Source organism: Rhinatrema bivittatum, chromosome 1 (genome assembly GCF_901001135.1).
Source record: "Rhinatrema bivittatum chromosome 1, aRhiBiv1.1, whole genome shotgun sequence".
Taxonomy (NCBI): Eukaryota; Metazoa; Chordata; class Amphibia; order Gymnophiona; family Rhinatrematidae; genus Rhinatrema; species Rhinatrema bivittatum.
In genome coordinates, this window is record NC_042615.1 from 617,357,793 (window position 1) to 617,385,070 (window position 27,278).

A 27,278-nucleotide genomic window follows, 5' to 3' on the forward strand; every position below is an offset into this window, starting at 1 on the left:
TGTTTTCTTATTTTATTTTCGGCACTACCTGTAGCTTTTTAACAAGACTGAAGGGGGACCCCTGCTGGCTGCAGGGTTAGTGCCATGCTGGGCATGCCTAGTAGGGGCCAGTCAAAGTTCTGGAAACTTTGACAGAAGTGTTCTGTGATAGGGCTCCATCCTGTGATGTCGCCCAAATGTGAGGACTAACATCCTGCTGTCCTGTGAGAACACCTGTTACAGGTAAGCAACATTTGCATTATAATAAAAACAGGAAATTAAAATATGTATAAAATATCAATAGAATAAAAATAAAAATCATAAGTAGACTAAACATATTAACAGAAATAAATAATTTAAACATCAAGTGCCTTAGGTACCGCAATTAAAATTACTGGGTGGGTGGAGGAGGGGGAAGGGAAAGAGGGATGTAACAGAATTAGAGTGAGGGAAAAATGTGTGGTGTATGTGCTGAAGTCTTAAGTATCTTGTGTCTAGATTTTTAAATGCAAGTTGAAATAAACGAGTTTTTAAGGTATTCACTGTTCCTAGCTTATTTCTAACTTCTGGCTACTTTGTATATTTAAAAAAAAAAACCAACAAAACCCCTCTAACTTCTGCTTATTAGCTGCCTTACTGACGATTAAAAGCACAAACACAAACAAACACACTAAATAATATTCCCAAATAGTTACTTCATCCCAATACTTTTAAGAGAGAAAATTTCCCAAGCAAAAACTTACTGATTCCTTTCAGCCACCAGCAAGGTGATCCTCTTCTCTCAGTGCTCCCACTGGATTGTTTTTCCAGTGCTCCCACTGGATTATCTTTCATTTGTGGGTCACGAGATGTTCTCAAATGTGGGAGGGGCATCCACATTCTCATTTCGGTGATCTCCTAGTCCCAGTGGGATTGACTGTTGGTTTGGGGGATTAAATTTGGGGAAAGGGGGAGTATATTGGGGGTAGGGAAAAAATCAGATGTTCTGTAAATTTTAAGACATTGAGAGAGTTGGCGCATCTGAAAGGTTATGGGGCATTAGTTGTCTTTTCTGCTTCTGCTGGGTGCCAAAGCTGGGTGGCTTCCAGGGGGTTACCTCGAATAGGTGCTAAATTAAAGTTAACGATGCTTAACTTCTGGATTAAATATGGCTGAATGTGTGCATTTTGCTTCCTGGAACATAGATGATTTGGGATCGCTTATTAAAAGGAAAAAATGTTACAAGAACTGAGAAAGCAAAGTTCAAATCTCATTCGTATAAGAAATTCATTTAACTAGAGACAAAAGTAAAAAAACTAATTAGAGAATGGATAGGACAGTATTTTTATTCCCCTGCTCTCAACACAAGAGGGGGGTGGTGTTATTCTAATTGTCAAAAAAGTTCATTTTGAAATGTCCCATGTGTACAATGATGAGGAAGGAAGAATTGTGCTGGTTGTGGGAAAAATATTTGGGAAAGAGATTTCACTAGGTAATGTATATGCATCAAATAATTATTCACATGCTTTTTTCACTAAGGTAGTGGCTGAATGTGTGGCCAAGAGAGGCTTCTTTATATTAGCTGGTGATTTCAATTGCGTTTTTGACCATCTCCCCTTCTGCCCCCACATCATCACCTTTTCTCTTCCCCCTCCCACCCCTTCACATCATCACCATCTTTCCCCCCTCTCCCTTCACTCCATTGTAATTCTCATTTTCTCTCCACCATCATTGGCATCACCACCTTCTCTTTTCTTCCCTCTCTCCCACCCCCCACCTCTAGTATCATCACCTTCTTCTCCCGTCCCTCTCCCCCTATCCCCCAGCATCATTACCTTCTTTTCTCTTTCTCTCTACCCCCCTGGCATCAACATCTTCTCTTCCCTTTTCTCTCCCTCTACTCCCTGCATCACCTCTTTGCTTTTCTCTCCCCTCGCCCTCTGGTATTATCACCTTCCCCTCCCTACCTTCTCCCTTCCTACCTTCTCCCTCCACCCCCTTGACATCATCTCCATCACATCTTCCCTTTCCTACCCTCTCCTTCCACCCCTCCCCCAATATAATCTCCATCAACCTCTTTCCTATCCTCTCACTCCAGTCCATCCTTCTCCTCACAATCGCCTTCCCTTCCCTCTCCCCCAACAACCCCAGCTTCTTAGCAAATTCAGCTCCCCTTTTCCAGCAGCACTTGCTTGGTGCTGCTTCTTTCTTCTGTGCCTGTTTCCCTCTGTAATCAGAACTGCATGGGACCAGTGGGACATGTGAGACTGCAGGGTTCCCCATGCTGTTTCAGTTGCAGAGGAGAGCCAACAGAGGGGGAAAACAGAAGTAGCAGCAGATAAGTGCTGCTCTCTGACTCCCCCTGCTGACAGGAGGATTTCCAGCAGGCAGCTGTTGGGGGAAAGAGAAACTGAAACTGTCACGGCACACCAGAACTACACAGATTGTAGTTCTGGTGTGCCATGACAGGCTGGGAAACGCTGTTCTAGGGCGCATCAGACAATGTCGTGGATTGATTATATAATGACCTCTCAAATATTTCAAAATGTGACAAAAAGCAGAAATTGGCAATCCAGGAATTTCAGATCACTCTGTAATCTGGATGAAATTAAAACTCCCTGAGTTTCATAAAGGTCAGTGTATATGGCGATTTCCAGGGCATTTGTCTGAAGATGTTGATTTTCACTCCTATTTAAAACAAGTGGGGTGAATTTGAATTGTCAAATAGTCAACATAAAGATGAGTCAACGTTGTATTGGGAAACAAGTAAAGCTGTTATGGGAGTGAAATCACAACTTATGTTATGTTATTAGGAAAGATAAAGAATTAAATAAAACTATAATCCAGTTGGAAAAGGATTTAAAGAGGGCCAAAACAAGATTAATAGCCAATCCCAGTGTGACAAATAGAAATCAATATAGGTCTTTACTATGTTCTCTTAATACTTTTCTACATCAGAGAGCACAAAGCACAAAGGCAACTATTACTCTCGTCCCATAAGTTTTTCAGATTTCGAAATAAAGGGGAAAGCTTATGGCAAATTTAGGCCTGGATTCTCTAAGTTCTGTGACCTTAGAGAATCCGGCGGTAACAGGGGGCGGGGGGAGAGAAGCGGGGGGGCGGTCCTGCGATAGCAGGCAGCAATCACACCTCCGCGGTGCGATCACTGCCAGCTTTCGCGCCAAATAACTACACCATAAAAGGTGTAGTTATTCGGCGCAAAACTGGCAGCGATAAAGAATCTTACCTTTTGACGCCAGCGATATGTCCGCAGCGTCGGGCCCCCGGTGCCGCCCTGACTCCTCCTCTTCCGGGGCCGACTCCGCCCCGAGCTAGCTATCGCATGCGAAAAGGGACTTTTCATGTGCAATAGCGTTAGAGAATGACCTCCTTAGTGAGAAAATGGAGAGGGAAAACCTATATAGAAAGATTGATAGATGACAAAGGGAAGGACTGTTATAATGTGAAAGAAATATGCCATATTTTCAAGGGTTTCTATCAGTCCTTATACTCAGGAGGTAGCAGTGGAAAATTAGTTTAAGAACTTAATGCTACCTCAGCTACAAGAGAAGCAGTTAGAGGATCTCAACAAACTTATAGAATTACAATAGATATTAGATGGTATCAAGGCAAGCACGCTGCATAAGGCAACTGGCCCAAATGGACTAAATGTATTTATTTATTTTTATATGCCAATGTTAGATCAAGATGTAATAAACTTTAAGAGAACTTTTTGCACAGTGTAAATAATTTCTTCTGTAAAAATACTTCTTCTATTGTCTCCTTCCTCCCCCAGTTCCAGCAACCCTTTTTTATTGTAACTTTTTTGCTTCCTTTCCACTTGTTAAAGTTTCAAGGTTTTTTGCACCCCCTGTTACCTGTAAACCGGCATCATATGATTGTATCATGAATGCCGGTATAGAAAAGCTCTAAATAAAATAAATAAATCACATCTGTTCACATTAAACTGAGAAGGCAAATAAGACATGGGCTGCTTATTTTTACAGGCTAACATGGAGAACTTAACAACTTAGGAGATACAGAATAACTTGGAAAGCGTAATAATTTAGAGTACTTAACTTATTTTTACAGAGTGACTTAGAATACTTAACAGGCAACTAATTTTTACAAAGTGTCCTGATAACTTGGTGGCTTGAAGGCTTGGACATGATGACTTAGTTGAAGTTGAGCTTAAACATTATGAATTAAATTCGTTTGGGTTTGATATTAAAGTTAATTAAAGAGACCATTGTGAGTTATTTGTGTTAGTTACTGAGACCATTGATAGTTACTTATGTTACATTTATGTACAGAATCAAGGGTGAGGGATCAGCTGGATACAATGGGCGAGAGGGGAGCCCTTTGGTGGTAGAGTTTCGAGTCTAGTGGAATTGTATTTGTCTGCGAGAATTAGTTCGGAATCCTTTTGTGGGTTCATGGAACTCTAGTAGGTGTGGGTGGGGTGGGCTAAGTCTCTGGAGGGAAGGCTTTCAGGAAGAGCCATGTTTTGAGATTTTTTTGAAGGTTTGGTCGAGGGTTCGGTTCTGAGTTGTGGTGGAAGGGAGTTCCATAGAGTGGGTCCGGCTACTGATATGGCACATTTCCTGACTGAGGAGAGGTGTACTGCTTTTGCGGGGGGGGGGGGGGGGGGGGGGGGGGACGACGGACAGTGAGGAGCCCTAATTCGGTGGACCGAAGACTCCTTTAGGAGGTGTAGGGATGTGTTTAGCCAGTTCATCTTGTTGACTTTTTTGTGGATGAATGTTAAGGTTTTGTATTGAATTCTGTGGTTAATGGGTAGCCAGTGAAGGTCCTTGAGGATGGGTGAGTTGTGGTCTGATCCATTGCTGTTTGAGATGGATCTTGCAGTGGCATTTTGTAGTAACTGCATAGCTCTGATGGTGGAAGCAGGAAGTTCAAGGAGGAGAGTGTTGCAGTAGTCGAGCTTGGAGAGGAGTATAGATTGGAGAACGGTTCGATGGTCTTGGGGGTAGAAGAGCGGTTTGAGTTTTTTCAGGATTTGTAGTTTGAAGAATCCGTCTTTCATCACTGTGCTGATGTATTGTTTGAGATTTAGTTCGTTGTCAAGTACTACACCAAGGTTTTTTACAGAGGGAGTGAATCGGGTCTCTGGGTTGGTGTGGAGACGAGGGGTAGGGGTGATGGTGTGGTTGATTGTTAGGTATAAGATTTCAGTCTTGTTTTGGCTGAGAGAGAGGGACAGTTGTGAGAGTATCTGAGTTATTTTAGCTTGGAGATTGTCCCAGGTTTTCAGTGTGTTTTCAAGGGTTTTGTTTAGGGGGAGTAGGATTTGTAGGTCATCCGCGTAGACATAGATTGAGAGGTGTGATTGTGACAGAAACGTGCAGAGGGGGAGGAGATATAAGTTGAAGAGGGTGGATGAAAGGGATGATCCTTGTGGGACACCATGTGGAAGGGGTATTTGTGAAGATTCTGTTGTATTTATTCTTATTTTGAATGATCTGTCTGTGAGATATGATTAGAACCATTTAATTGTGGTGTTGCATAGTCCGATTTCTATCAGCCTGTTTAGTAGAGTTTCATGGTTGATGGTGTCAAATGCGGATGAGATGTCAGAGGATCAGTAGGTAGGATTGACTACAGTCGAGACCACGTAGGATTGTGTCAGTGAGGGTGAGTAGAAGTGTTTCCATGCTGAATAGTTTTCTGAAGCCATGTTGCACTGGTGTCAGGATGTTATCATTTTCTAGGTAGTCGGAGAGTTGGTTGTTAACAATTTTTTCAAGGATCTTGGCTATGAAAGAGAGGTTGGAAATAGTTCTGCACTTTGCTGGATCAGATTTGTAAAGGTGGGTTTTTTTTTAGGATGGGTTTGACTACTGCATTTTTGAGTATGTCTGGGAAAATTCCTTGTTCGAAGGATAGGTTGATTATGTCTGCTGTGGGTCTGGCGATGAGATTGGGGACAAGTTTTAGGAGTTTGGGAATGGGGTCAAGGGGATGGGTGGCAGGGTTAGTTTTGTGGATGATGGTTTCAATTTCGGTGGATGCGACGGGTTCAAATTGTGACCATGTGTTGTTGAGTATGCGTGATGAGTTTAGGGGTTCCATGTTGACGGGAGGGTTCTTTACAATGAGGTTGGAGACTTTGTCCTTTAAGAAATGTGCTAGTTCTTCGCAGGCGATGGTAGGGATGTTGTGTGGAGTTGCATTTTGATTTGGGTGAGTTAGGTCTGAGACATAGGCAAATAGGGTCCTGGGGTTAAATTGATAGTCGTGTATTTTCTTTGCGTAGAAATCACGCTTTGCTTTGTTGAGGTCAGTGGTGTAGGTGTGGAGTATTGTTTTGTATGTGTCTTTTAGTTCTGCTGTTTGCGTTCTTCTCCATTTCTTTTCGGCTTGTCTTAGTATTCGTTTTTTGTTTTTTAATTTGGGGGTGTACCAGGGTGCCTTGTGTTTGGCGGATGTTTTAATTTCTTTTAAGGTTGGGCATTTTATCTTGGCAATTTTGGAGTTGATGGAAATCCATGAGTTTATTGCGGAGTTGGTGTCTGTCTTATTTAAGGTTTTTAAAGTGTCCAGTAGCATTTCAGAAAGGTTGTCGCTGGAGCAAGGTTTGATGAAGTCTATGTACTTGTTGGGGGTGTCAGACCTCATGTGGGAATGTTGTAGTTGGAGCTTGGTTTGTATGAGTTTGTGATCAGACCAGGGTATGGCAGTAACTGTGGGAGGGCAGTTGTTGGAAATTTTATTGTTGATGAAAATAAGGTCCAGGGTGTGGCAGGATTTTTGGGTAGGGGTGTTGATGATTTGTTTAAAACCAATTGCAGTCATGGTGTTGAGGAGGAGCTCACAGGTCGGAGGTAGGGGTGTTGTCTATAAGGAGATTGAAGTCTCCTAGGATGATGGCGGGTGGTAAGTCCATGTTGATGTTGGTGGAGATGGTTTCGATTAGAGGGGATAGGTTATGTTGTAGTAGTCCTGGGGGTGCTTAGAGGAGGAGGATTTGTAGGTTTTTGGATTTGAATAGGCTTGTTTCGAAAGGTGGGGGGAGGTCAAGCCGTTGGGATGAGAATTTGAATTTTTTTTGTGCTAGGAAGAGCAGACTGCCGCCTTTTCTTTTCGGTCTGGGTATGGAATAGATATTGTAGATTGCTTTGGGGAGTTGGTTAAGAAGAACGGCCTCAGTGCTTTTGAGCCAAGGTTCGGTGATAAATGCTTATAAGATTTTATAGCATCAAGTCCTTGTACTGTTGGGGAAGTTTTTTGAAAAAGCTTTTCAGAAAAGGGAGTTCCTGGAAAATTCCATGAAAGCACATATCTCTATGCTAGCGAAGCCTGGTAAGGAGCCTTTTAAACGTGCCTCTTATAGACCTATTTCTCTTTTAGATTTTGTCCTTAAATTATCCTCTCAGTGTTCCCACATTCCAGTGGGAACACTGAGAGGAGAGGATCACCTTGCTGGTGGCTGAAAGGAATCAGTAAGTGTTTGCTTGGGACATTGTCTTTTTTAAAAGTATTGGGGCAAAGTTAACTATTTGGGAATATTATTTAGTGTGTTTGTGTGTTTGTGTCTTTAATAATCAGAAAGGCAGTGAATAACAAGTTAGACTGTTTGCATTTTTAAATAGTCAGTCAATAAGGTAGCAGTAGGTAGGCAGTGAATAAACAAGTTAGACTGTTTGTATTTTTAGTCAGTCAATAAGGTAGCAGTAGGTAGTGTGTTTATTTTTAAAAGTCTGCAGAACTGAGTGTTCTCCAGACTTTTAAAGAGCTGAGTGCTTGTATTGAAAAAAAAACAACCCACAAAAAACAAAAAAAACCCCACAAAAAGTAGCCAGAAGCTAGAAATAAGCTAGGAGCAGTGTATACCAAAGTAAAAAAGTTGAATAGTTCAGCTCAGTTACTCACCTTGGAAAGGTGTTGAGGTAGTGTGATTGGGTTTGAATAGGGACCAACATTTTGTTAATCAAGAGAGCAGTGAGTCACTCAGGCTGACTAACTGAAGTTAGACTGTTTGTATTTCCCAACCCTCCCACCCCTCACCCACCCACCCCTAGCTCATCCCTTAATTTATAGGCAGGTGCCACTTTCACAACAAAAAAAAAATCAACAAAAACTTTGAGAATTCGATCAGACCCCGGTAGGCCACTACCAGACACATAGTGAATTCACTAATACATTTAAAGGAAGTTAGACACATTCCTACTCCCATAGCAACCTAAAACTTAACTAGGAACTGATCAAAATTGAGATGAAGGCAGCAGTCCAGCAGCAAGAGGGGGGCTTCCCAGTCTTTTGCATAGAGTGTCACATGTATGATTTTTTACTCACCGGTGAGAAGTTGTACATGTGCATGCAATGCAAAGAGCTCCTGGCTCTCAGAGAACGAGTCCGATCTCTGGAGGCTAGAGTGGCAGACCTGGAGGAGCTGAGGCAGACAGAGAGGTATATAGATGAGACCTTCAGGGACATAGTAGTCAAGTCCCAACTTCAGACTGGCAGCCCTGGTGCTGCCTTGGAGGAAGAAGGTCTCATGATTAGAGAGCACCAACCAGGTGTAGCAGGAAAGGATCCTGTAGCAAGGACCTGCTCTCCGGGTGATGCATTGTCCTTTCGCACTGAGGATATCTCCCCAAGGCCTACTGCCCAGGAGGGGAAGGGTTAGGTCGGCCGTCATAGTTGGTGATTTGATTATTAGGAATGTAGATAGCTGGTTGGCTGGTGGGCATGAAGATCGCCTGGTAACATGCCTACCTGGTGCAAAGGTGGCGGACCTCACACATCACCTAGATAGGATTTTAGACATTGCTGGGGAGGAGCCGGCTGTCGTGGTACATGTGGGCACCAACGACATAGGAAAATGTGGGAGGGAGGTTCTGGAAGCCAAATTTAGACTCTTAGGTAGAAAGCTTAAATCCAGAACCTCCAGGGTAGCATTCTCTCAAATGCTTCCTGTTCCACGCGCAGGTCATCAAAGGCAGGCAGAGCTCTGGAGTCTCAATGCGTGGATGAGACGATGGTGCAAAGAAGAGGGATTCAGTTTTGTTAGGAACTGGGGCACCTTTTGGGGAAGGGGGAGTCTCTTCCGAAGGGATGGGCTCCACCTTAACCAGGGTGGAACCAGACTGCTGGTGCTAACTTTTAAAAAGTAGATAGAGCAGCTTTTAAACTAGAACAAAGGGGAAAGCCGACATACAAACTTTGAAATGTTTGTATGCTAATGCCAGAAGTCTAAGAAGTAAGATGGGAGAATTAGAATATATAGCAGTGAATGATGACATACTTAATTGGCATCTCAGAGACATGGTGGAAGGAGGACAACCTATGGGACAGTGCTATACCGGGGTACAAATTATATCGCAATGACAGAGAGGAGCACCTGGGAGGCGGTGTGGCGCTTTGTCCAGGATGGGGTAGAGTCCAACAGGATAAACATCCTGCATGAGACTAAATGCACAATGGAATCTTTATGGGTAGAAATCCTTTGTGTGTAGGGGAAGACTATAGTGATAGGAGTATACTACCGTCCACCTGGTCATGATGGTGAGACTGATAGTGAAATGCTAAGAGAAATTAGGGAAGCTAACCAAATTGGTAGTGCGGCAATGGGAGACTTCAGTTACCCCAAAAAAAGACGTTGTATCACAATATTTGTATTTAAATGCTGTCAGTATGTTTTTGAACTTGATATTCATACATATATCACATTCATAAATTAGGGACCTTCATAACACCCACGGTGCTGCAAGTGAGTACTTGTATTTTTGCACCTGTGTGGGTCCTTTTTAATCATTGGTCCAATAGTCCACGATTCACTCAAAGGTATTTTAACTTTTTTAATCTTTTTTATATTTTTTCTAAAACACAGAGGATCACTTCCCTGTTTTTTACTTTGTCAGAGTCCGAGGTCAGATGCGCGCGTTTCGCGGTCCGCTGCTTCAGGGCCATTTAGTGCTGACTCGTATCGCCCGGCGCACTTCACAATGGTGCTGCTGCAGGTGAAAGCTCCATTTATTGCAGATTCGCAGAGGTCCCTTCAGTTATTTCAGACCTATCTCCATATTCAGTTTGAGCGATATCAGTCAGCACTAGATGTCCCTGAAGCAGCGGACTGCGAAACGCACGCATTGGACCTCTGACTCAGACAAAGTAAAAAACAGGAAAGTAATCCTCTGTGTGTTAGAAAAAAAATAAAAAAGATTAAAAAAAAAAAAGTTAAAATACCTTTGAGTGAATCGTGGACTATTGGACCAATGATTAAAAAGGACCCACACAGGTGCAAAAATACAAGTACTCACTTGCAGCACCGTGGGTATTATGAAGGTCCCTAATTTATGAATGTGATATATGTATGAATATCAAATTCAAAAAGATACTGACAGCATTTAAATACAAATATTGTGATACGTCTTTTTTTTGAGTCACTCAAATCGTTGTACAAAGCATAAAGAGCAACGTCTTTCTTAGATTTCAATTACCCCATTATTGACTGGGTAAATGTATCATCGGTACATGCTGGAGATATAAAGTTCCTGGATGGAATAAATTACATTTTTATGGAGCAGTTGATCCAGGAACAGACGAGAGGGAGCAATTTTAGATCTAATTCTCAGTGGAGGACAGGATTTGGTGAGAGAGGTAACGGTGGTGGGGCCGCTTGGCAATAATGAACATAATGTGATCAAATTTGAATTAATGACTGGAAGGGGGACAGTAAGCAAATCCACGGCTCTTGTGCTAAACTTTCAAAAGGGAAACTTTGATAAAATGAGAAAAATTGTAAGAAAAAAACTGAAAGGAGCAGCTACAAAGGTAAAAAGTGTGCAAGAGGTGTGGTCATTGTTAAAAAAAAAAAAAAAAAAAAAAAATTCCATACTAGAAGCACAGTCCAGATGTATTCCACACATTAAAAAAGGTGGAAAGAAGGCAAAACGATTACCAGCATGGTTAAAGGGGGAGATGAAAGAAACTATTTTAGCCAAAAGATCTTCATTCAAAAATTTGGAAGAAGGATCCAACAGAAGAAAATAGGATAATGCATAAGCGTTGGCAAGTTAAATGTAAGACATTAATAAGACAGGCTAAGAGAGAATTTGAAAAGAAGTTGGCCGTAGAGGCAAAAACTCACAATAAAAACTTTTTAAAATATATCCAAATCAGAAAGCCTGTGAGGGAGTCAGTTGGACCGTTAGATGATCGAGGGGTTAAAGGGGCACTTAGAGAAGATAAGGCCATCGCAGAAAGATTAAATGATTTCTTTGCTTCGGAGTTTACTAAAGAGTATGTTGGGGAGATACCCGTTCCGGAGAAGGTTTTCATGGGTAATGATTCAGATGGACTGAACCAAATCATGGTGAACCTAGAAGATGTGGTAGGCCTGATTGATAAACTGAAGAGTAGTAAATCACCTGGACCGGATGGTATACACCCCAGGGTTCTGAAGGAACTAAAAAATGAAATTTCAGACCTATTAGTAAAAATTTGTAACCTATCATTAAAATCATCCATTGTACCTGAAGACTGGAGGATAGCTAATGTAACCCCAATATTTAAAAAGGGCTCCAGGGGCGATCCGGGAAATTACAGACCGGTTAGCCTGACTTCAGTGCCAGGATAAATAGTGGAAAGTGTTCTAAGCATCAAAATCACAGAACATATAGAAAGACATGGTTTAATGGAACAAAGTCAGCATGGCTTTACCCAAGGTAAGTCTTGCCTCATATATCTGCTTCACTTTTTTGAAGGAGTTAATAAACATGTGGATAAAGGTGAACTGGTAGATGTAGTGTACTTGGATTTTCAGAAGGCGTTTGACAAATTTCCTCATGAAAGGCTTCTAGGAAAAGTAAAAAGTCATGGTATAGGTGGCGATGTCCTTTCGTGGATTACAAACTGGCTAAAAGACAGGAAACAGAGTAGGATTAAATGGACAATTTTCTCAGTGGAAGGGAGTGGGCAGAGGACTGCCTCGGGGATCTGTATTGGGACCCTTACTTTTCAATATATTTATAAATGATCTAGAAAGAAATACGAGTGAGATAATCAAATTTGCAGATGACACAAAATTGTTCAGAGTAGTTAAATCACAAGCAGATTGTGATAAATTGCAGGAAGACCTTGTGAGACTGGAAAATTGGGCATTGAAATGGCAGATGAAATGTAATGTGGATAAGTGCAAAGTGATGCATATAGGGAAAAATAACCCATGCTATAGTTACACAATGTTAGGTTCCATATTAGGTGCTACCACCCAAGAAAGAGATCTCGGCGTCATAGAGGATAACACATTGAAATCATCGGTTCAGTGTGCTGTGGCAGTCAAAGCAAACAGAATGTTGGGAATTATTAGGAAGGGAATGGTGAATAAAACGGAAAATGTCATAATGCCTCTGTATCGCTCCATGGTGAGACCCCACCTTTGAATACTGTGTACAATTCTGGTCACCGCATCTCAAAAAAGATATAGTTGCAATGGAGAAGGTACAGAGAAGGGCGACCAAAATGATAAGGGGAATGGAACAGCTCCCCTATGAGGAAAGACTAAAGAGGTTAGGACTTTTCAACTTGGAGAAGAGACGGTTGAGGGGGAATAAATAAATAAAACTAGCCTTTGTGATTTTTCGATACTTCCACAACTCTACTTATTTAAGTGATACCTTTCTTAAGCCTTATGTATTAAGTCTTATGTATTAAGTCTTATGTATTTTCTCCCTTTTAATTCCTTTTAACTATGCTTCTCTCCCCTCCCTCTCCTCTTCCCCCCTTTCCCACACCCCTCCTAAACCCTTACCCACCCTCCCTACCCTCGCCCTCCCCCTCCTCTCCCTCCCCTTTCTCCCCCTTAAATCTCTGCTCCATTGGTTCTTTTTTGTAATGCTTTTGTACTGTTTTTATTTTGTTCATTTTGTCTTTATTCTTTTGGTTAGTAATATTATATTATATTATTTATAATGTTATATTGCTATATTGTTTTACTGTATCTCATCTGAGTTCTTTGTAAACCGGCATGATGTGCTTCACGAATGTCGGTAAATAAAAGTTAATAAATAAATAAATAAATAAATATGATAGAGGTGTTTAAAAACATGAGGTCTAGAATGGGTAGATGTGAATTGGTTATTTAGTCTTTCAGATAATAGAAAGACTAGGGGTACTCCATGAAGTTAGCATGTGGAGCATTCGAAACTAATCGGAGAAAGTTCTTCTTCACTCAACACACAATTAAATTCTGGAATTTGTTGCCAGAGGACATGGTTAGTTCAGTTAGTATAGCTGTGTTTAAAAAAGGATTGGATAAGTTCTTGGAGGAGAAATCCATTACCTGCTATTAATTAAGTTGACTTAGAAAATTGCCACTGCCATTACTAGCAATGGTAACATGAAATAGACTTAGTTTTTGGATACTTGACAGGTTTCTTATGGCCTGGATTGGCCACTGTTGGAAACAGGATGCTGGGCTTGATGGATCCTTGGTCTGACCCAGTATGGCAAGTTCTTAGTTTGTATGTTGAGATTTGTTAAAGATTGGGTATACAATACATCTGATATTCAACCATTTTTCTGTGTGAATGGTGTGCTCTTTTAAGTTCAGGTAATCTGCTACATAAATGTGTTTGCAGATGAGCATGAAACTCCTAAAGCTTTCCAGGTCTTTCTTCTGGCATCTACTACGAGATTAGATTTAACTTATGTCAAAGGAAGAACCATCATTGATGGAATGGAAGCTAAGGCTCCATTAGCTTCTGATACATTCATCTAAAAGGAAATTCCTAGAGATTTGGCATGATTACATAATGGCAATGAGTGCAGAGGCATGTAGCCTATTATTTCAAATTGGCTAATAAGGAAAAAGAAAGTGTGGAATGTAACCATTACATGGGTCTGACATTCTCATGTGGAAGATTTAAGTTAGAGGATAAGAGCCTCATCTCCATTGGGATGCCAGAAAGGGATTAAATCTTTGAAATTTAAAGTGCTTCATGTCTTACCCTGTGCTCTACCTTCTACATTCATACAGTAGTATTACATTGCTGTTACTGCTCCTAAATTTGAGTGTGACTATATACCTTAGGCACTCCACTCAGTTATCAGACAGTGGTCATTTCTTTATTGGATCAACAATTATTCTTTCGTCTGTCAGATATTTCTGAGCTTAAAATTGTACTGATTTAGGACTGGGGTTGGGGGGAAGGACTGAAAAGAGATATGGGTAAACAGCCCTCCTACGGTGGGGTTAGAAATTGTATGGTGATGTTTGGAATGTTATCCTTTATGTACTATTATTGGGAAAAAATGTGCATTCACCAGAAGTGAGAAGATGCTTCAGATGTATTTTGTATGTCATTCATATGAATGTGTGCCTGCAATAGTCACCCTGTTCTACATGAATGGTTATAGAAACTAAATGCACAGCAGAAATAATGTATTAGGGAGCAGAATAAGGCTTTGTTTTTTGTTTGTAATGTTTAAATAAAAAACTCAATTCAGAAATATCTAGTATTTGATCTCAGACTTTGTGGTTTCCGCTTCTTCATATGACACATTTTGATGGAAAAAAGCCTATATAATTTATTTAATATATAGGGAAGCATTTGTTTTTTCTCCAAGGACAAGCAGGATGGTAGTCTTCACCCATAGGTGACATCAGATGAAGCACCGAAACAGAAAATTTATGTCAAAGTTTCCAGAACTTTGACTTGCCACACTGAACATGCTTAGCATGCCCTGTACCCTGCATCCATGTGGGGTCCCTCTTCAGTCTCTCTTTTTCTGTGGAGCTGCAGCATTGTGGTGGTGAGCCTTGCTGTTTTTTTGGCCCTTCTGACCCATCTTTGGAAAACTTTCCTTATTTACTAGTATCCATTTTTTCTTCACGATAGCTGCGTGGTTCAACACTGGGTCCTTCTCGGTCCACTCTGTAGCATTTATTGGTAAGTTTCCTTTCGTGTTCGATTCCTCGCGGCAGTGATGCTTTAGTGCACGCCAGCCATCGATATGCATCGACATCGAGTTTGATCTTGCCTCCCTTGTCTTTTGTCTGGTTTTAAGTGGTGCCCAAGGACCATACCCATCACTGATCCCCATGACAAATGTGTCCTCTGCCTGGGGGCATTGCATGATGTCCGGGTTTGCTGAAAATGCGCCCAGGTGACTCCGAAAGTACATCGCCTTCTGCTCGACAAGATGGAGAGCCTCTTCAGGTCAAAGAAGTTCGAGCCATTGGCATTAAAGGACCACGGAGCTATACCAAACTATCGACATCGGCGGGTCCTTTGGTTCTGTCAGTGCCATCAGCTGATAAGGGTGCCGGAGATTGCCCATCAATGGGCTCTTCCAGGCCGAGGTCATTGGGTTCCTTGTCAGCCTCGGCACTGGGGAAAGATTGTCTCAAGCATTGAGGTAAGCTGAAAAAGCATCGGCATCTGTCCCTGTCTATGCATGGTGATGGACACAAGGATGTGCCAGCTCATACTCTGATGCACCAAAGTGGCTCTGCTCTCAGGAGAGCCAGTCCTCCTCAGGTGTCAGGGGTCCACGACTGTCTCCATCGGTCCAGATGTCAGTTACCGATCTTCCTCTTGGTTCCGAAAAGGATCTGGTCACTCCTCCGTCCTCCCAGTTGGTGTTGGCATCGACCAGTGTTTAAGGAGCTTGAGAGGCATGTACAGCTGACAGTTGATCAGGCAATCCAGGACATTGATCCCACAGCACCAATGGCACTGGAGCTGGTTCCGTCTGTCTTGGAGCTGCTGTTAGTCTCTCCATGCACTCATCGACGCATTACTGACCCAGATGGCATCAGTTGTCATGCTGACATCGGTGGCCATCAAGGCACTGCAGTCACTCTGCCAATACCATGGTAGTGGACGGTTCCTCGGAGGAGGAAGCTCCACCTAGGCTGGTCGAGGTGCCACGGCCTGCAGCCCCCTGTCCAGTCCCGTCAGTGCCTGCAATGCTGGACGAAGGCCAAGTACCCAGGGCCCCATCCCCTGTCGATGTCAGTGAGGATGAGGGTTCCTATGACCCTGGGGGATGGCACAATGGAATCTTCCACCTATGGCTCTGATGGTCTCCCCTCAGACCCATCTCCTCCAGAGGAGCGAAGGAGGTCTCCGCCTGAGAGCTTAACCTTCTCATGTTTTGTTCGGTTGATGACAGAGGCCATCCCTTTTCAATTGATGACAGAGAAGGATGCTAGGCACAAAATGCTTGAAATCCTCCAGTTTGTGGAGCCTCCTAAAGAGGTAGTGGAGGTCCCTGTGCACGACACCCTTAAGGGAGTTACTGCTGAGGATGTGGGAACACCCCCTCATGGGGTCTACTGTAAACAAGAAGGGAGACGGGGTTTACCTCATCCAGAAGGCTCCTGGGTTCAACAAGCACCAGCTTCCTCACCAATTGGTGGTAGTCAAATCTACTCTCAAGAGAGCCAAGCATTCTCGGACCTAATGACCTTGAACAGGTTTCTCAAAAGAAAAAGTTCAAGATGGTTTCTCTGGACACCTTGATCCCCCTTTTGCAAAAAGAGGACTGGCTATGCTTCCTCAAACTGAAGGACACATGCACCCACATTGAGATCTTTCCAAGTCACTAGCAGTATCTCCAATTTGTGGTGGGAAAACACTTCTCGTATTGGGTATTGACGTTTGGGCTTGCATCAGCCCCACATATCATTACAAAATGCCTGGCCGTGGTGGCAGTGCACCTCCGCAGGCTGGGGATGCATGTTTTACCTTATCTGGACGATTGGCTGGTCAAGAGCACCTCTCTAGCAGGGGCTATCAAATTCATGCACTTGACCATCCGGGTGTTGGAGTCACTAGGGTTCGTCATCAACTACCCAAAGTCCCATCTCAGTCCATCATCTCAATTGGACTTTATAGGAGCTCTGCTAGGCATGGCTCAGGCCAAGGCTTTCCTGCCCAGTCAAGGGGTCATCACCCTGATGACCATCGTGGCAGAGATTCAGCAGGTGTTAGCCTGGCACATGTTTTAAGTTGTTGAGCCATTTGGCCATGACTGTTCAAGTAACTGTTTTAGTTACATGAACCCTGAGGTCACAGTGGTGCCAGGCCACACTGAACTTCCAGGATCACATCCGAGTCACCTCGCCCCTCCGGGACTCCTTGTCCTGGTGGCAGGTACTTTCAAATCTGGAACGGGGGATTTCCTTCCAAAGTCCTTCAACCCAAATTGTCTTAACCACGAATGCATCAAATCTGGACTGAGGAGCTCATGAAGATGGGCTCAGCACCCAGGATCTTTGGTCTACCCAGGAATGCTATTGCCAAATCAATTTCCTGGAGCTCCGGGTGATCAGGTACATACTATGGGCTTTCAGAGATCAACTGTCCAACACAGTTGTCCTGATTCAAACCAACAACCAAGTGGTGATGTGGTATGTCAACAAGCAGGGAAGTTCGGGGTCATACCTCCTGTGTCAGGAAGTGGTCCAGATCTAATCATAGGCCCTGTCTCACAGGATAGCGCTCAGAGCTATGTATCTGGTGGGAGTGGAGAACGTGTTAGCAGACAGACTTAGTTGTGCCTTTAGACCCCACACGTGGTCTCTGGACCAAGGGGTTCCGGATCGGATCTTCCAGCTCTGGGGGAGCCCGGATGTCGATCTCTTCACGTCCTCTTGCAACAGGCTCTGCTTCCTGTACAAAACAGATGGCAAACCAGCCTCAGACTCCCTCACCTGGCATTGGGGCAAAGTTCTATACACGTAACCTCAGATTCCCATAATAGCGAAGACTGTCTTGAAGCTTCATGAGAACAAAGGGACTATGATTCTCATAGCCCCTTATTGGCCAAGACAGATCTGGTTTCCATTCCTGAGGGAGTTGTCCATCCGGAGGCCAATCAGTCTGGGGACTCCCCGGATCTCATCATGAAAATTAAGACAGGTTGAGGCATCTCAAACTCCAGGCCCTGTTGCTCTCAGCCTGGATGTTGAGAGGTTAGTTTTGCAACAACTCGATCTTTCAGAAGATGTCTTGGGTGCTAGTGGCTTCTAGAAAGCATTCCACTAGAAAGTCCTATGGACTGAAGAGGAGGATGTTTTCCATGTGGTGTGAGCAGAAGGTCCTAGATCCGTTCTCCTGCCCCACACAAAAACTGCTTGATTACCTGCTAAATCTATCTGAAGCTGGCTTGAAGACCAACTCCGTTAGTTCATTTCAGTGCAATTGGCACATACCCCCATGGTGTAGATGGTATGCCCATCTTTGTACAGGCTATAGTTGTACATTTCATGCGGGGCCTGTTTCAATTGAAGCCTCCCCTAAAGCCTCCTGGGGTGTCTTGAGACCTCAACGTGATATTAGCTCAGCTGATGAAAGCTTCTTTTGAGCCACTGCACACCTGTGACCTGAAGTACCTGACCTGGAAGGTTATATTTTTGGTGGCAGTCACCTCAGCACACAGGGTCAGTGAGCTCCAGGCCTTAGTGACTTATCCACCTTACATTGTTTTATCATGTTAGAGTGGCCTTGCATACACACCCTAGGTTCCTGCCTAAGGTAGTGACAGATTTCCATCTTAACCAATCTATCATCTTGCCAACATTCTTTCCCAGGCCCCATTCACACCAAGATGAGCAAACCCTGCGGAATTTGGACTGCAAGCGAGCCTTAGCCTTCTATCTGGAGTGGACAGAAACCCATAGACAGTCCACCCAACTTAAACAAACACTTCAAATTGGCTAGCAGATTGCATCTCCTTTTGTTATGTCCAGGTGGGACTGCATCTTGGAGGCCATGTCAAGGCTCACTCTGAATGAGCCATGGCAATTCCCTTGGAGGAGATCTGCAAAGCTGCAATGTAGAGTTCTCTCCACACATTCATATCTCACTATTGCTTGGGATAGGGATGGCTGATGTGATAATGGGTTTGGCCAATCTGTCCTTCAGAGTCTGTTTGAGATGTAGAACCCAACTCTCTCCTGCCTTGAGACCGTTGTTTGGATTCAGGCTGTCTCCCCCTCTGTTACCAACAACACCATTGTTATTGTGCCTGAGGGCACATTTTTTGGATGTTGGTGGGTCCCCTTTTTTGATGGGGAACAGCCTGTAGCTAGGGATTCACCCATGTGTGAGGACTACCATCCTGCTTTTGCTCAGACAAAGCAGATTTGCCTACCTGTAACAGGTATTCTCTGAGGACAGCAGGATATTAGTCCTCATGAAACCCGACCACCACCCCGAGGAGTTGGTTTTCTCCTGCTTTTTTTAAATTTATGTCTAATTCTATGTTATAAGATTGAAGAGGGACCCCTGTGTGGACACATGGTATAGGGCATGTTGGGCATGCTCAGCTTGGCAAGTCAAAGTTCTATAAACTTTAACATAAATTTTCCATGCCGGTGCTCCATCTGATGGTCATCTATGTGTGAGGACTAACATCCTGCTGTCCTCGGAGAACACCTGTTACAGATAAGCAACTCTGCTTAACTTAATGCCTGTTTTCTCTCTTTTCCTCTTCTTTTCCCCCTATTCTTTTCAGATGCATTGCATGCATACTTTGGCATCTGTGGCCTGTCTTTAATGGAGGAGTCTGGAATAGATGAAGTCCACCCTGCATTGAATGTAAGCATAAGAACCTACAAGCGTCTTCAGGACCTCCATCAGCTCTGGAAAACTAAAGACTGTCAAACCAACTCTGAGAGCATACTCCTCTCCACATGACTGAGTTAGAACGAAGTTTTGTTAGGTAGCATAACTGTAGCCCAAGGGGGTTAAAAGCCATGAATTAACCAAGTGTGCTCTTTTAATGTCCTGGAGTAATACGATCAAAACCTGTTCCTACAGAATGGCCTTCACACAGTTTTGCACATGGGTAGAAGGATAACTTTTGAATTCTGTTTACCTTCATGTTTATGGACTGTATCTATAATGGTTCATCAAATGGCTTATACTTCAAAGAGATTCCTTGAGGCATATTGTTTTTGATGTTTTTTTCATTTTGTTTTGTTTTTCTGTTTTTAACATTACGTAATATTTAGATAATGTATTTGGCAGGAAAAGGAGACATTGAAGAACAAAATGTATTTAGACCTTGAGCTGCAAATGGAAGATGCTTTTATATGTGTCTGCAGGTCATACAACTTTCAGAGCTCACAGTGAATGCTGAATAAATGGTCTTCATGTTTGGCAGGTCTAGTTTAGCAAAGTAAGACCCGAGTGATGGGCACAATACTCTGACAGCTGGTAAATTCCATTATGTCTGTAGACATTTTCAAGATATTTAATGGTCATTTCAACAGGTACAGTTCTTACAGTGGTGGTGCAGTACTACATTTTTATAAAATTCCTTCCTCACTTCTCCAAAAAACCTAAGACTAGGTATGAACAGCAGTGTGAACTTTAGCGATATTTTAACAAGAGATGAATGTGGTTTTACATAATACATTAATACAGGAGAGGGCAAAGGAAACTATACTGCCAAAGCAGTATGTAATATGTATATGCCTATGGAAAAACTGCATGCTGCTTAACTGGCCTGTGAATTTTGCTAATGATTTCTAGCAGTGACTCAGAGGAGACTGTTTCTCCCTCTTATTAAAAATTATTCTGTTTTCTTTGCTTTTCCATTCTAAAAATGAATTACTGTCCTCAGCTACTCAAAGCTAAGGTAATGGATTTTAAAGTGAGAGACCAGGTCTTTACTTGTATTGGCATGTGCACCTTTGTCAAATCTTTTTCCATTTTGTTCCATTTCTCTCTATGCAATACTGAAGGGGAGAGTAAGATGTAGAGGTTCTGTCCAGGATGTCCCTGTTCTTGTCGGGCATTGCTGGTCCAAGAGTTCTAGGAGGGTTCGATATGTTTTGCAGTACAGAAGGAAAGAAGAAATGCATATAAACAGTGTTGAGGGGGAAAATTATTTTAAAAAGGAGACTTAGTGGCAGTGGTGCAGAATACACATCTTTTGTCATGAGCAATGATTTTGAGTTGCATTTTCACTTAAAAGCACTTTATTCAAAATCTCTTGAATGTATATGCACAGCTTTTTCAGGGCACTTGTCATTTTTAGTTTTAATATTTTTACCCAAGTTAGATTTAAGGGTCTTTAGAATTTTGGATAAGATACTGTTGACCACAAACTGTTGATAGTGCCAAGAAATATTTTGAAAGACCATAGTTTAGCAGTTTGTCATTTTAGCATTTGCTGAGAGCTTAACTATAGCCCACCTGAACATGTAAAAGAAACACTGTGCTGTACTCTTCATGGTGTCTAAGCTCATATTAAAAACTGGAATGGCTCAAAGGTTGAGCAGTAAAAGTCCTAAAGTACTCCCATTGTAGCAAGCCACAAGTCTAGATATTTGCAATAATGTGTTGCAAAGTGATGAAAATGGAATAAAAAATGTCAGCAATTGAGATTTTGTGGTGCCTTTCATCCAGGTAGAACTGCAGTATATTTTATTTTAAAAACTTGAGCATAGCTACTTCTGAAGTGGAGGTCGTTATGTTCTCAGCACAAAGATACTGTGTGATGGCTTCTGGCAAGTAGTAGGGAAGAAGGAGCAGTAATGAACATTATGTCATAGTGTAAGTTTCCTTTGATGCCTCCTGCTACTGAAAAATGTCACAAGATGAAATAAACTTCCTGTTCCACAGCTGGGCTGGGCCAAATTGTAGCTGAATCTGATCAATCACCTGTTTGTATGGACTCTGACAGGAGAAAACTGGTGCATTTCACAGCTAGGAGAAAACAATGGTTTAAAAAAAAAAAAAAAAAAGCAAGAGGATTTCTAGGTAAGCTGATGGTATTCAGATGTCTTAAAAATAAAAGTATTCATTTGCCACAGATTGAAACAGCAAATAACTGATATAAACCAGCACTCAATTGGTGAGTTCATTGTGTTTGATTAAAACCTTCAGCCCATTTTCAAATTTAATTTTATATTTGGGAAAACAATTTTGAAAAACATTTGCTCCCTTATTAGTGGAATATAATATGCAATAACTGTACTTGACCATATTAGATGGCCTTTGAGCGAGGGCATCTCATTTGATTTAGCCCATTGCATTATAGAATATTTTTGCATAAGCTCTTGGATACATAAATATAAATTGATAGTGATTTGCCCAGGGGCACATGAAGTCAGAAGATCTCTGAGGACCACAAAATCCTAGTTGTCAGCTTTAAACAGTAGGCCTCTGCTGCTGAAATCTTGCATCACATTATACAATCACAGTTGTGCTTTATTCCATGATAAACAGCAACTGGAGCATAATTCTAAAAGAGGGAAATCTGGAAGGGTCTGAATTGTGTTCTCTTACCTCATATCCTGGTGTATCCATTGATATAAAGTAATAGGATAAATATGTTCAAAACATAGTCTAATTGGATTATCCATTCTGCCCAGTTATTTACTTGTAAGAGACAAATTCTAGCATTAAGTGACACATTTCAAACATTTTTTTTCTTCTCAGTGAAAATTATGTGCGTTCTGTTCATTTTTATTGCATACATGTGACAACCTCACAGTGGGTTCTGAAGTCCGTGCTGGTGTTTGAGAGACACTTTAAGTCATGACCAGTGAATGTTTTCTTACAATGTTTTACAGAAGCACTATTTGACAAAAACTGAAGGCCTGTGTTTTCACTGTCTGTAGAAACAATTTATACCAACTTTTCTAAGTCATTTTACAAATGAAATATTACATAATAAAATATAACTAACATCCTTTTCCATAAAACTTGCTTCTTTGATCATAACTTAGCAGGGTCAAGGCACATTGCACTCTGTGCCTGTTAAAGAAAGGGCTTCCAGTAGCTTAATACTAAATATCGGTCTCACAGGCTGCAATTTTAATTGCTTAAAACCACTTGCATGGTAGTGAAGCAGAATTACATGCCTGGGCGTGCCATGGTTTCTAGACTAAATAAAAGTGTTTATCATTATGTTAAGTTCTCTTCTAACTGTCCTTGATCCCTATTGAGGTTGATATTTACACATCCATGTACCTATGGTTTATTATAAGCTATTTTTAAATACTGTGGTCTAATATCTGAGACCCCTAGATTATCCCAGAGCTTTATCCGGACTCCCAACAATCCCTTTACTATAGCAGAATTTCTTTTTTTTTTTTTTGGGGGGGGGGGGGGCTGGGGAAAGGGCAGTGTGCAGCAGTTTCCTCCTGTGAGCTTCCAGCTCAGTTGAAAAGTGGAGCTGGGATCTAGTGCCTCAAGCCTTCATTCATGACGATCTGGGGATTTTTTTTATTTATTTTTTTTATACCCTCCTAAATTCTTTGTCCAGTCATTGCAGTGACGGTCCTTAGCTTGGGGGGCCATGCACTAGGGCTCCTACCAGAACTCTGCAGTCCATGGGCCTTATATGTGACCACAGAGCATCATCACTGTATGACGACTGAATCTCCTCCCCCAGAGAGTGTGAATGCGGCCTATAGCATTCCAGTGAGCCAAGTCCCACTAAAAAGGCTATAGTGGGCCCCGTACCATGTATTAACTGAAAACATAATGCCCTTTTTTTTAAGTAGAGAGAGAGTACAGTCCCCTTTCGAACTCATAATGCAGCAGATACTGATTCAACCAGTGATCAGAAGACCTGCGCATATCTGCACAGCCACCACATTTGTGAATTGGATCCAATCTGGCCACAGTCTATTCAAAAGAGGGGACTAGAATAAGTATGTTTAGAAAATAGGAAAGGGAATTTAAGTGTGATGCATCCTAGATGTTAAGTATTTTCTGCAGCAGACTGATCTCCAAATTATACAGCTGGTTCTTATCTGTTAAGTTAATTTGAAGTTCACAATTCTATTTTTGTATTAGTGGTTAGGGATATATTATCTCAGTAGCAGCAAAAACTTGACTTATCTAGATGAATGCATAGTCTGATATGTAGAAGTTTGCAGTTCTAAATTAAGGTGGACGTGGCAACATCCAGAACAGAAAATATATGTAACAGGATACTATTCAGGCTGCACTGGAATAGATCCCTGAGAAGTGGGAGGGCTTTCATTTTAAGATGCTTGAGACTGCCAACCCAAGCAAGAAGTAAATTTGACCAGATCCATTAGCTTGATAGAGATCTTGTATTTTAGATGCAATTTGGATCTGTAGCTATTGAAAAACCTACTGCATCTGCTTGAATCCCTGGAGTTATGATTGGATCTGAATGTTTGAAACAAAAAGAAAAATCTCAACTTTGCAGTGATAAGGAATAGATAGAAGATCCCTGTCCTAATTTTGGGTTAGAGAGAAATAGTATATTTTTGGTATGTAATGGTATTCTGTCTGTTAGGCCATGAAAATCAAATCTGGAGATCTTAGGCAGATTTCTGATTATAGCTTTTAGGAGCTCCAGACCTAAATTAAATAGCAAGGGGGAGTGTGGACATCCCTTGCCTAGGGTCGCTGCAAATGATTTGTTTTGTTTTGCTGTATTTTTTCCAAAACTTATTTTTACTGTAAATTTCACTGAATGCAAAGAAACAGTATACAAAGTGGCAACAATATTTAAAGCTTTAGGAAATTCGATAACACTGGCAATTATACTGTGATACAAAAATAAGGAAATCTCAAAAGCAGACAGGAGACAAAAATGCTAAAATACATTACTTCAGAATGTACACTCACCAGTAGAAAAACACAAAGCTATTCTTATATGCACAGTGATGCATTAGATTTATATAACATCACTCTTTACTTCAGATGTATACAATGCAATGAAAAGTATTATAATCATAACCTAAGTCTCAGAAGAGTATCCATTGATTTCTTGATTCTAAACATTTTTCTTTGTCTGAAAAAGAGAGACCAGATGGAATTAAATTGATCATATCATCTCCTCCATAACAGTTATTTTTTCATGTAACATTATCTCTTCCACTTTAGAAAGCCATTCAGTTAAACTAGGGCCTCTTGGTATTTTCAATTTCCTAGCTAATACAAACATAGCAGCAAAGAACAGCTGCAAAGAGAACTTAGTGTTTTCCCCTATTGATATGCTCTTTTGCATAAATCCTAAAAGAAACAGTTTTAGATCAAGAATCATCTCTAAATTCTGCTGTTCTATTGATCCTTTCTTTGAAGCTTCCCCGAAATGTATGAATTTTTGCACATTCTCACCGCATATGGAAAAAGCTGTCTTGTGTATTACAGCCTCTCCAAGAGCACAGGAACTCCCATATGATATCATTTCAACATGCAACCTTATATTGTGATTGTTAGAACTGTATGGGAAATTAGTATTTATGACAACTTATGTACCATTTTTAACTGTATGTTCAATTGGGGAGCCCAAATGAGCATTCCATGCATTGCCGTGAGGATAAATTCTGATATTTCATTCTTTTTTAATATTTTGTACATTTTGGACAATAACACTTTATAAATACTTGTTTCAAATATACCTCCAGCTGATGAAATCTCAGTATTTGTTTTGAAGTCTTAAGACTAAACCAGGGGTACCCAAACTACGGCCAAATCTGACCCACCAAGCTCATTTGACTGCCCCACTGTGCCTTTTTTTTTTTTTTTTTTAATGCAGGCAAACTGGCCGATTTCAGTAAAGTTCGCGGGAGAGCAGACGAACACCCGCTCTCCCGGCACGCGCACAGGCCACTCACCTGTGTGCGTGATTCTGTATTTAAATTAGGTGGTGCGGTAGAAACAGGCAAAAGGAGGCAGCTGTCAGCGGGTTTGACAGCCGACGCTCAATTTTGCCAGCATCTGTTCTCGAGCCCGCTGACAGCCACGGGCTCGGAAACCGGACGCCGGCAAAATTGAGCGTCCATTTTTCGGCCCAACAGCCGCCGGCCCAATTATTTTTTTTCTTTTTTACTCTTCAGGACCTCCGACTTAATATCGCCATGATATTAAGTCGGAGGGTGCACAGAAAAGCAGTTTTTACTGCTTTTCTGTGCACTTTCCCGGTGCCGGCAGAAACTAGCACCTACATTTGGGTAGGCGCTAATTTCTTAAAGTAAAATGTGCAGCTTGGCCCTCAACATGCAAATGCATGTTGAGGGCGCTATTAGGTGAAGCGGGTTGGACGCGCGTTTTCCGCCCCTTACTGAATAAGGGGTAAGGGAAAACGTGCGTCCAAGGGCAGGTTAACAATGCGCTCCATTGGAGCACACTGTACTGTATCGGCCTGAAAGTCAGTAAAGCTGGCAGGATTGCACAGGCCCTAACAGCATGAGAAGAGGTGGCAGGATTGGGCGGTGCCAAGAAAAGCTACTAATGGGGAGACCAGGCCCTGCCCGTGTGAGAAGAGGCAGCAGGACTGGGCAGTACTGTTAACCCGCATTTGGACGTGCTAGCTTTACCCCTTATTCAGTAAGGGGTAATAGCGCGTTTTATAGTGCGTCGAAAACGCGCGTCCAACTCCCCCCCCCCCCCCCCCGAAACTAATAGCGCCCGCAACATGCAAATGCATGTTGATGGCCCTATTAGTTTATTCCCGCGCGATACAGAAAGTAAAATGTGCAGCCAAGCCACACATTTTACTTTCAGAAATTAGCGCCTACCCTCCGACTTAATATCATGGCGATATTAAGTCAGAGGTCCCAAAAGTTGTTAATCAAAAATATTAAAAAAAAAAATTTTAAATTGGCTCGCGGGTTGAAAACCGGACGCTCAATTTTGCCAGCGTCCGGTTTCCGAACCCGTGGCTGTCGGCGGGTTTGAGAACCAACGCCAGCAAAATTGAGCGTCTGCTGTCAAACCCGCTGACAGCCGCCGCTCCTGTCCAAAAAGAGGTGCTAGTGACACGCTAGTGTACCTAGCGCCTCTTTTTACTGCGGGCCCTAGTTTGAATAATTTTATTTACTGAATCGCGCACACAGGAGAGTGGCCTGTGCGCACGCCAGGAGAGTGGGCATTCACCCGCTCTCCCGCGATTTTTACTGTATTAGCCTGTATGGGAGTGAGTGAGAGCCTGTCTTTGTGGGTGGGGGGAGTCAGAGCTTGTCTGTGTGTGAAGGGGGAAGGGAAGTCAGAGAATGCCTGTGTATGTGTGGGGAAAAGGAGCCTGCCTATATGTGAGTGGGGGAAGAGAGTCAGAGCCTGCCTGTGTGTGTGTGTTGGGTGAGAGTCAAAGAGCCTGTGTATGTATGGAGGGGGAGAGTTAGAGCATGCCTATATGTATGTGGAGGGGAGTCAGAGCCTGTGTTTGTGAGAGAGAGAGTGGAAGGGAAGAAGTCAGGAGAAGAATCTGATAAAGGAATTAGGAAAAGACAACAAGAGGGAAAAAGAGACCGTGACCAACTTTCCTGAGGTTATTTCGATATCCCTCAGAGGTGAGCCTTAGTTCGTCGGCTGATTCCCAGCGAAGACTGAGCCCCCACGGTGGCT

The 27,278-nt window shown here is 42.3% G+C and overlaps 1 protein-coding gene across 8 annotated transcripts in view; it reads left to right on the top strand.

The window, feature by feature from the left end:
* The window catches only part of PGGT1B (protein geranylgeranyltransferase type I subunit beta), a 193,505-nt gene extending 171,817 nt beyond the window's left edge, over window positions 1–21,688 (top strand). For 6 of the 8 annotated variants that reach the window (XM_029571403.1, XM_029571411.1, XM_029571420.1 and 3 more), the window contains one exon: window positions 19,450–19,631. In XM_029571403.1, the coding sequence (XP_029427263.1) occupies window positions 19,450–19,631 (182 nt within the window). Of the gene's footprint in view, window positions 1–19,449 lie in introns of all 8 variants that reach the window. The other 2 variants (XM_029571436.1, XM_029571386.1) reach the window with 2 other exon arrangements.
* Window positions 21,689–27,278: the final 5,590 nt, after the last annotated feature.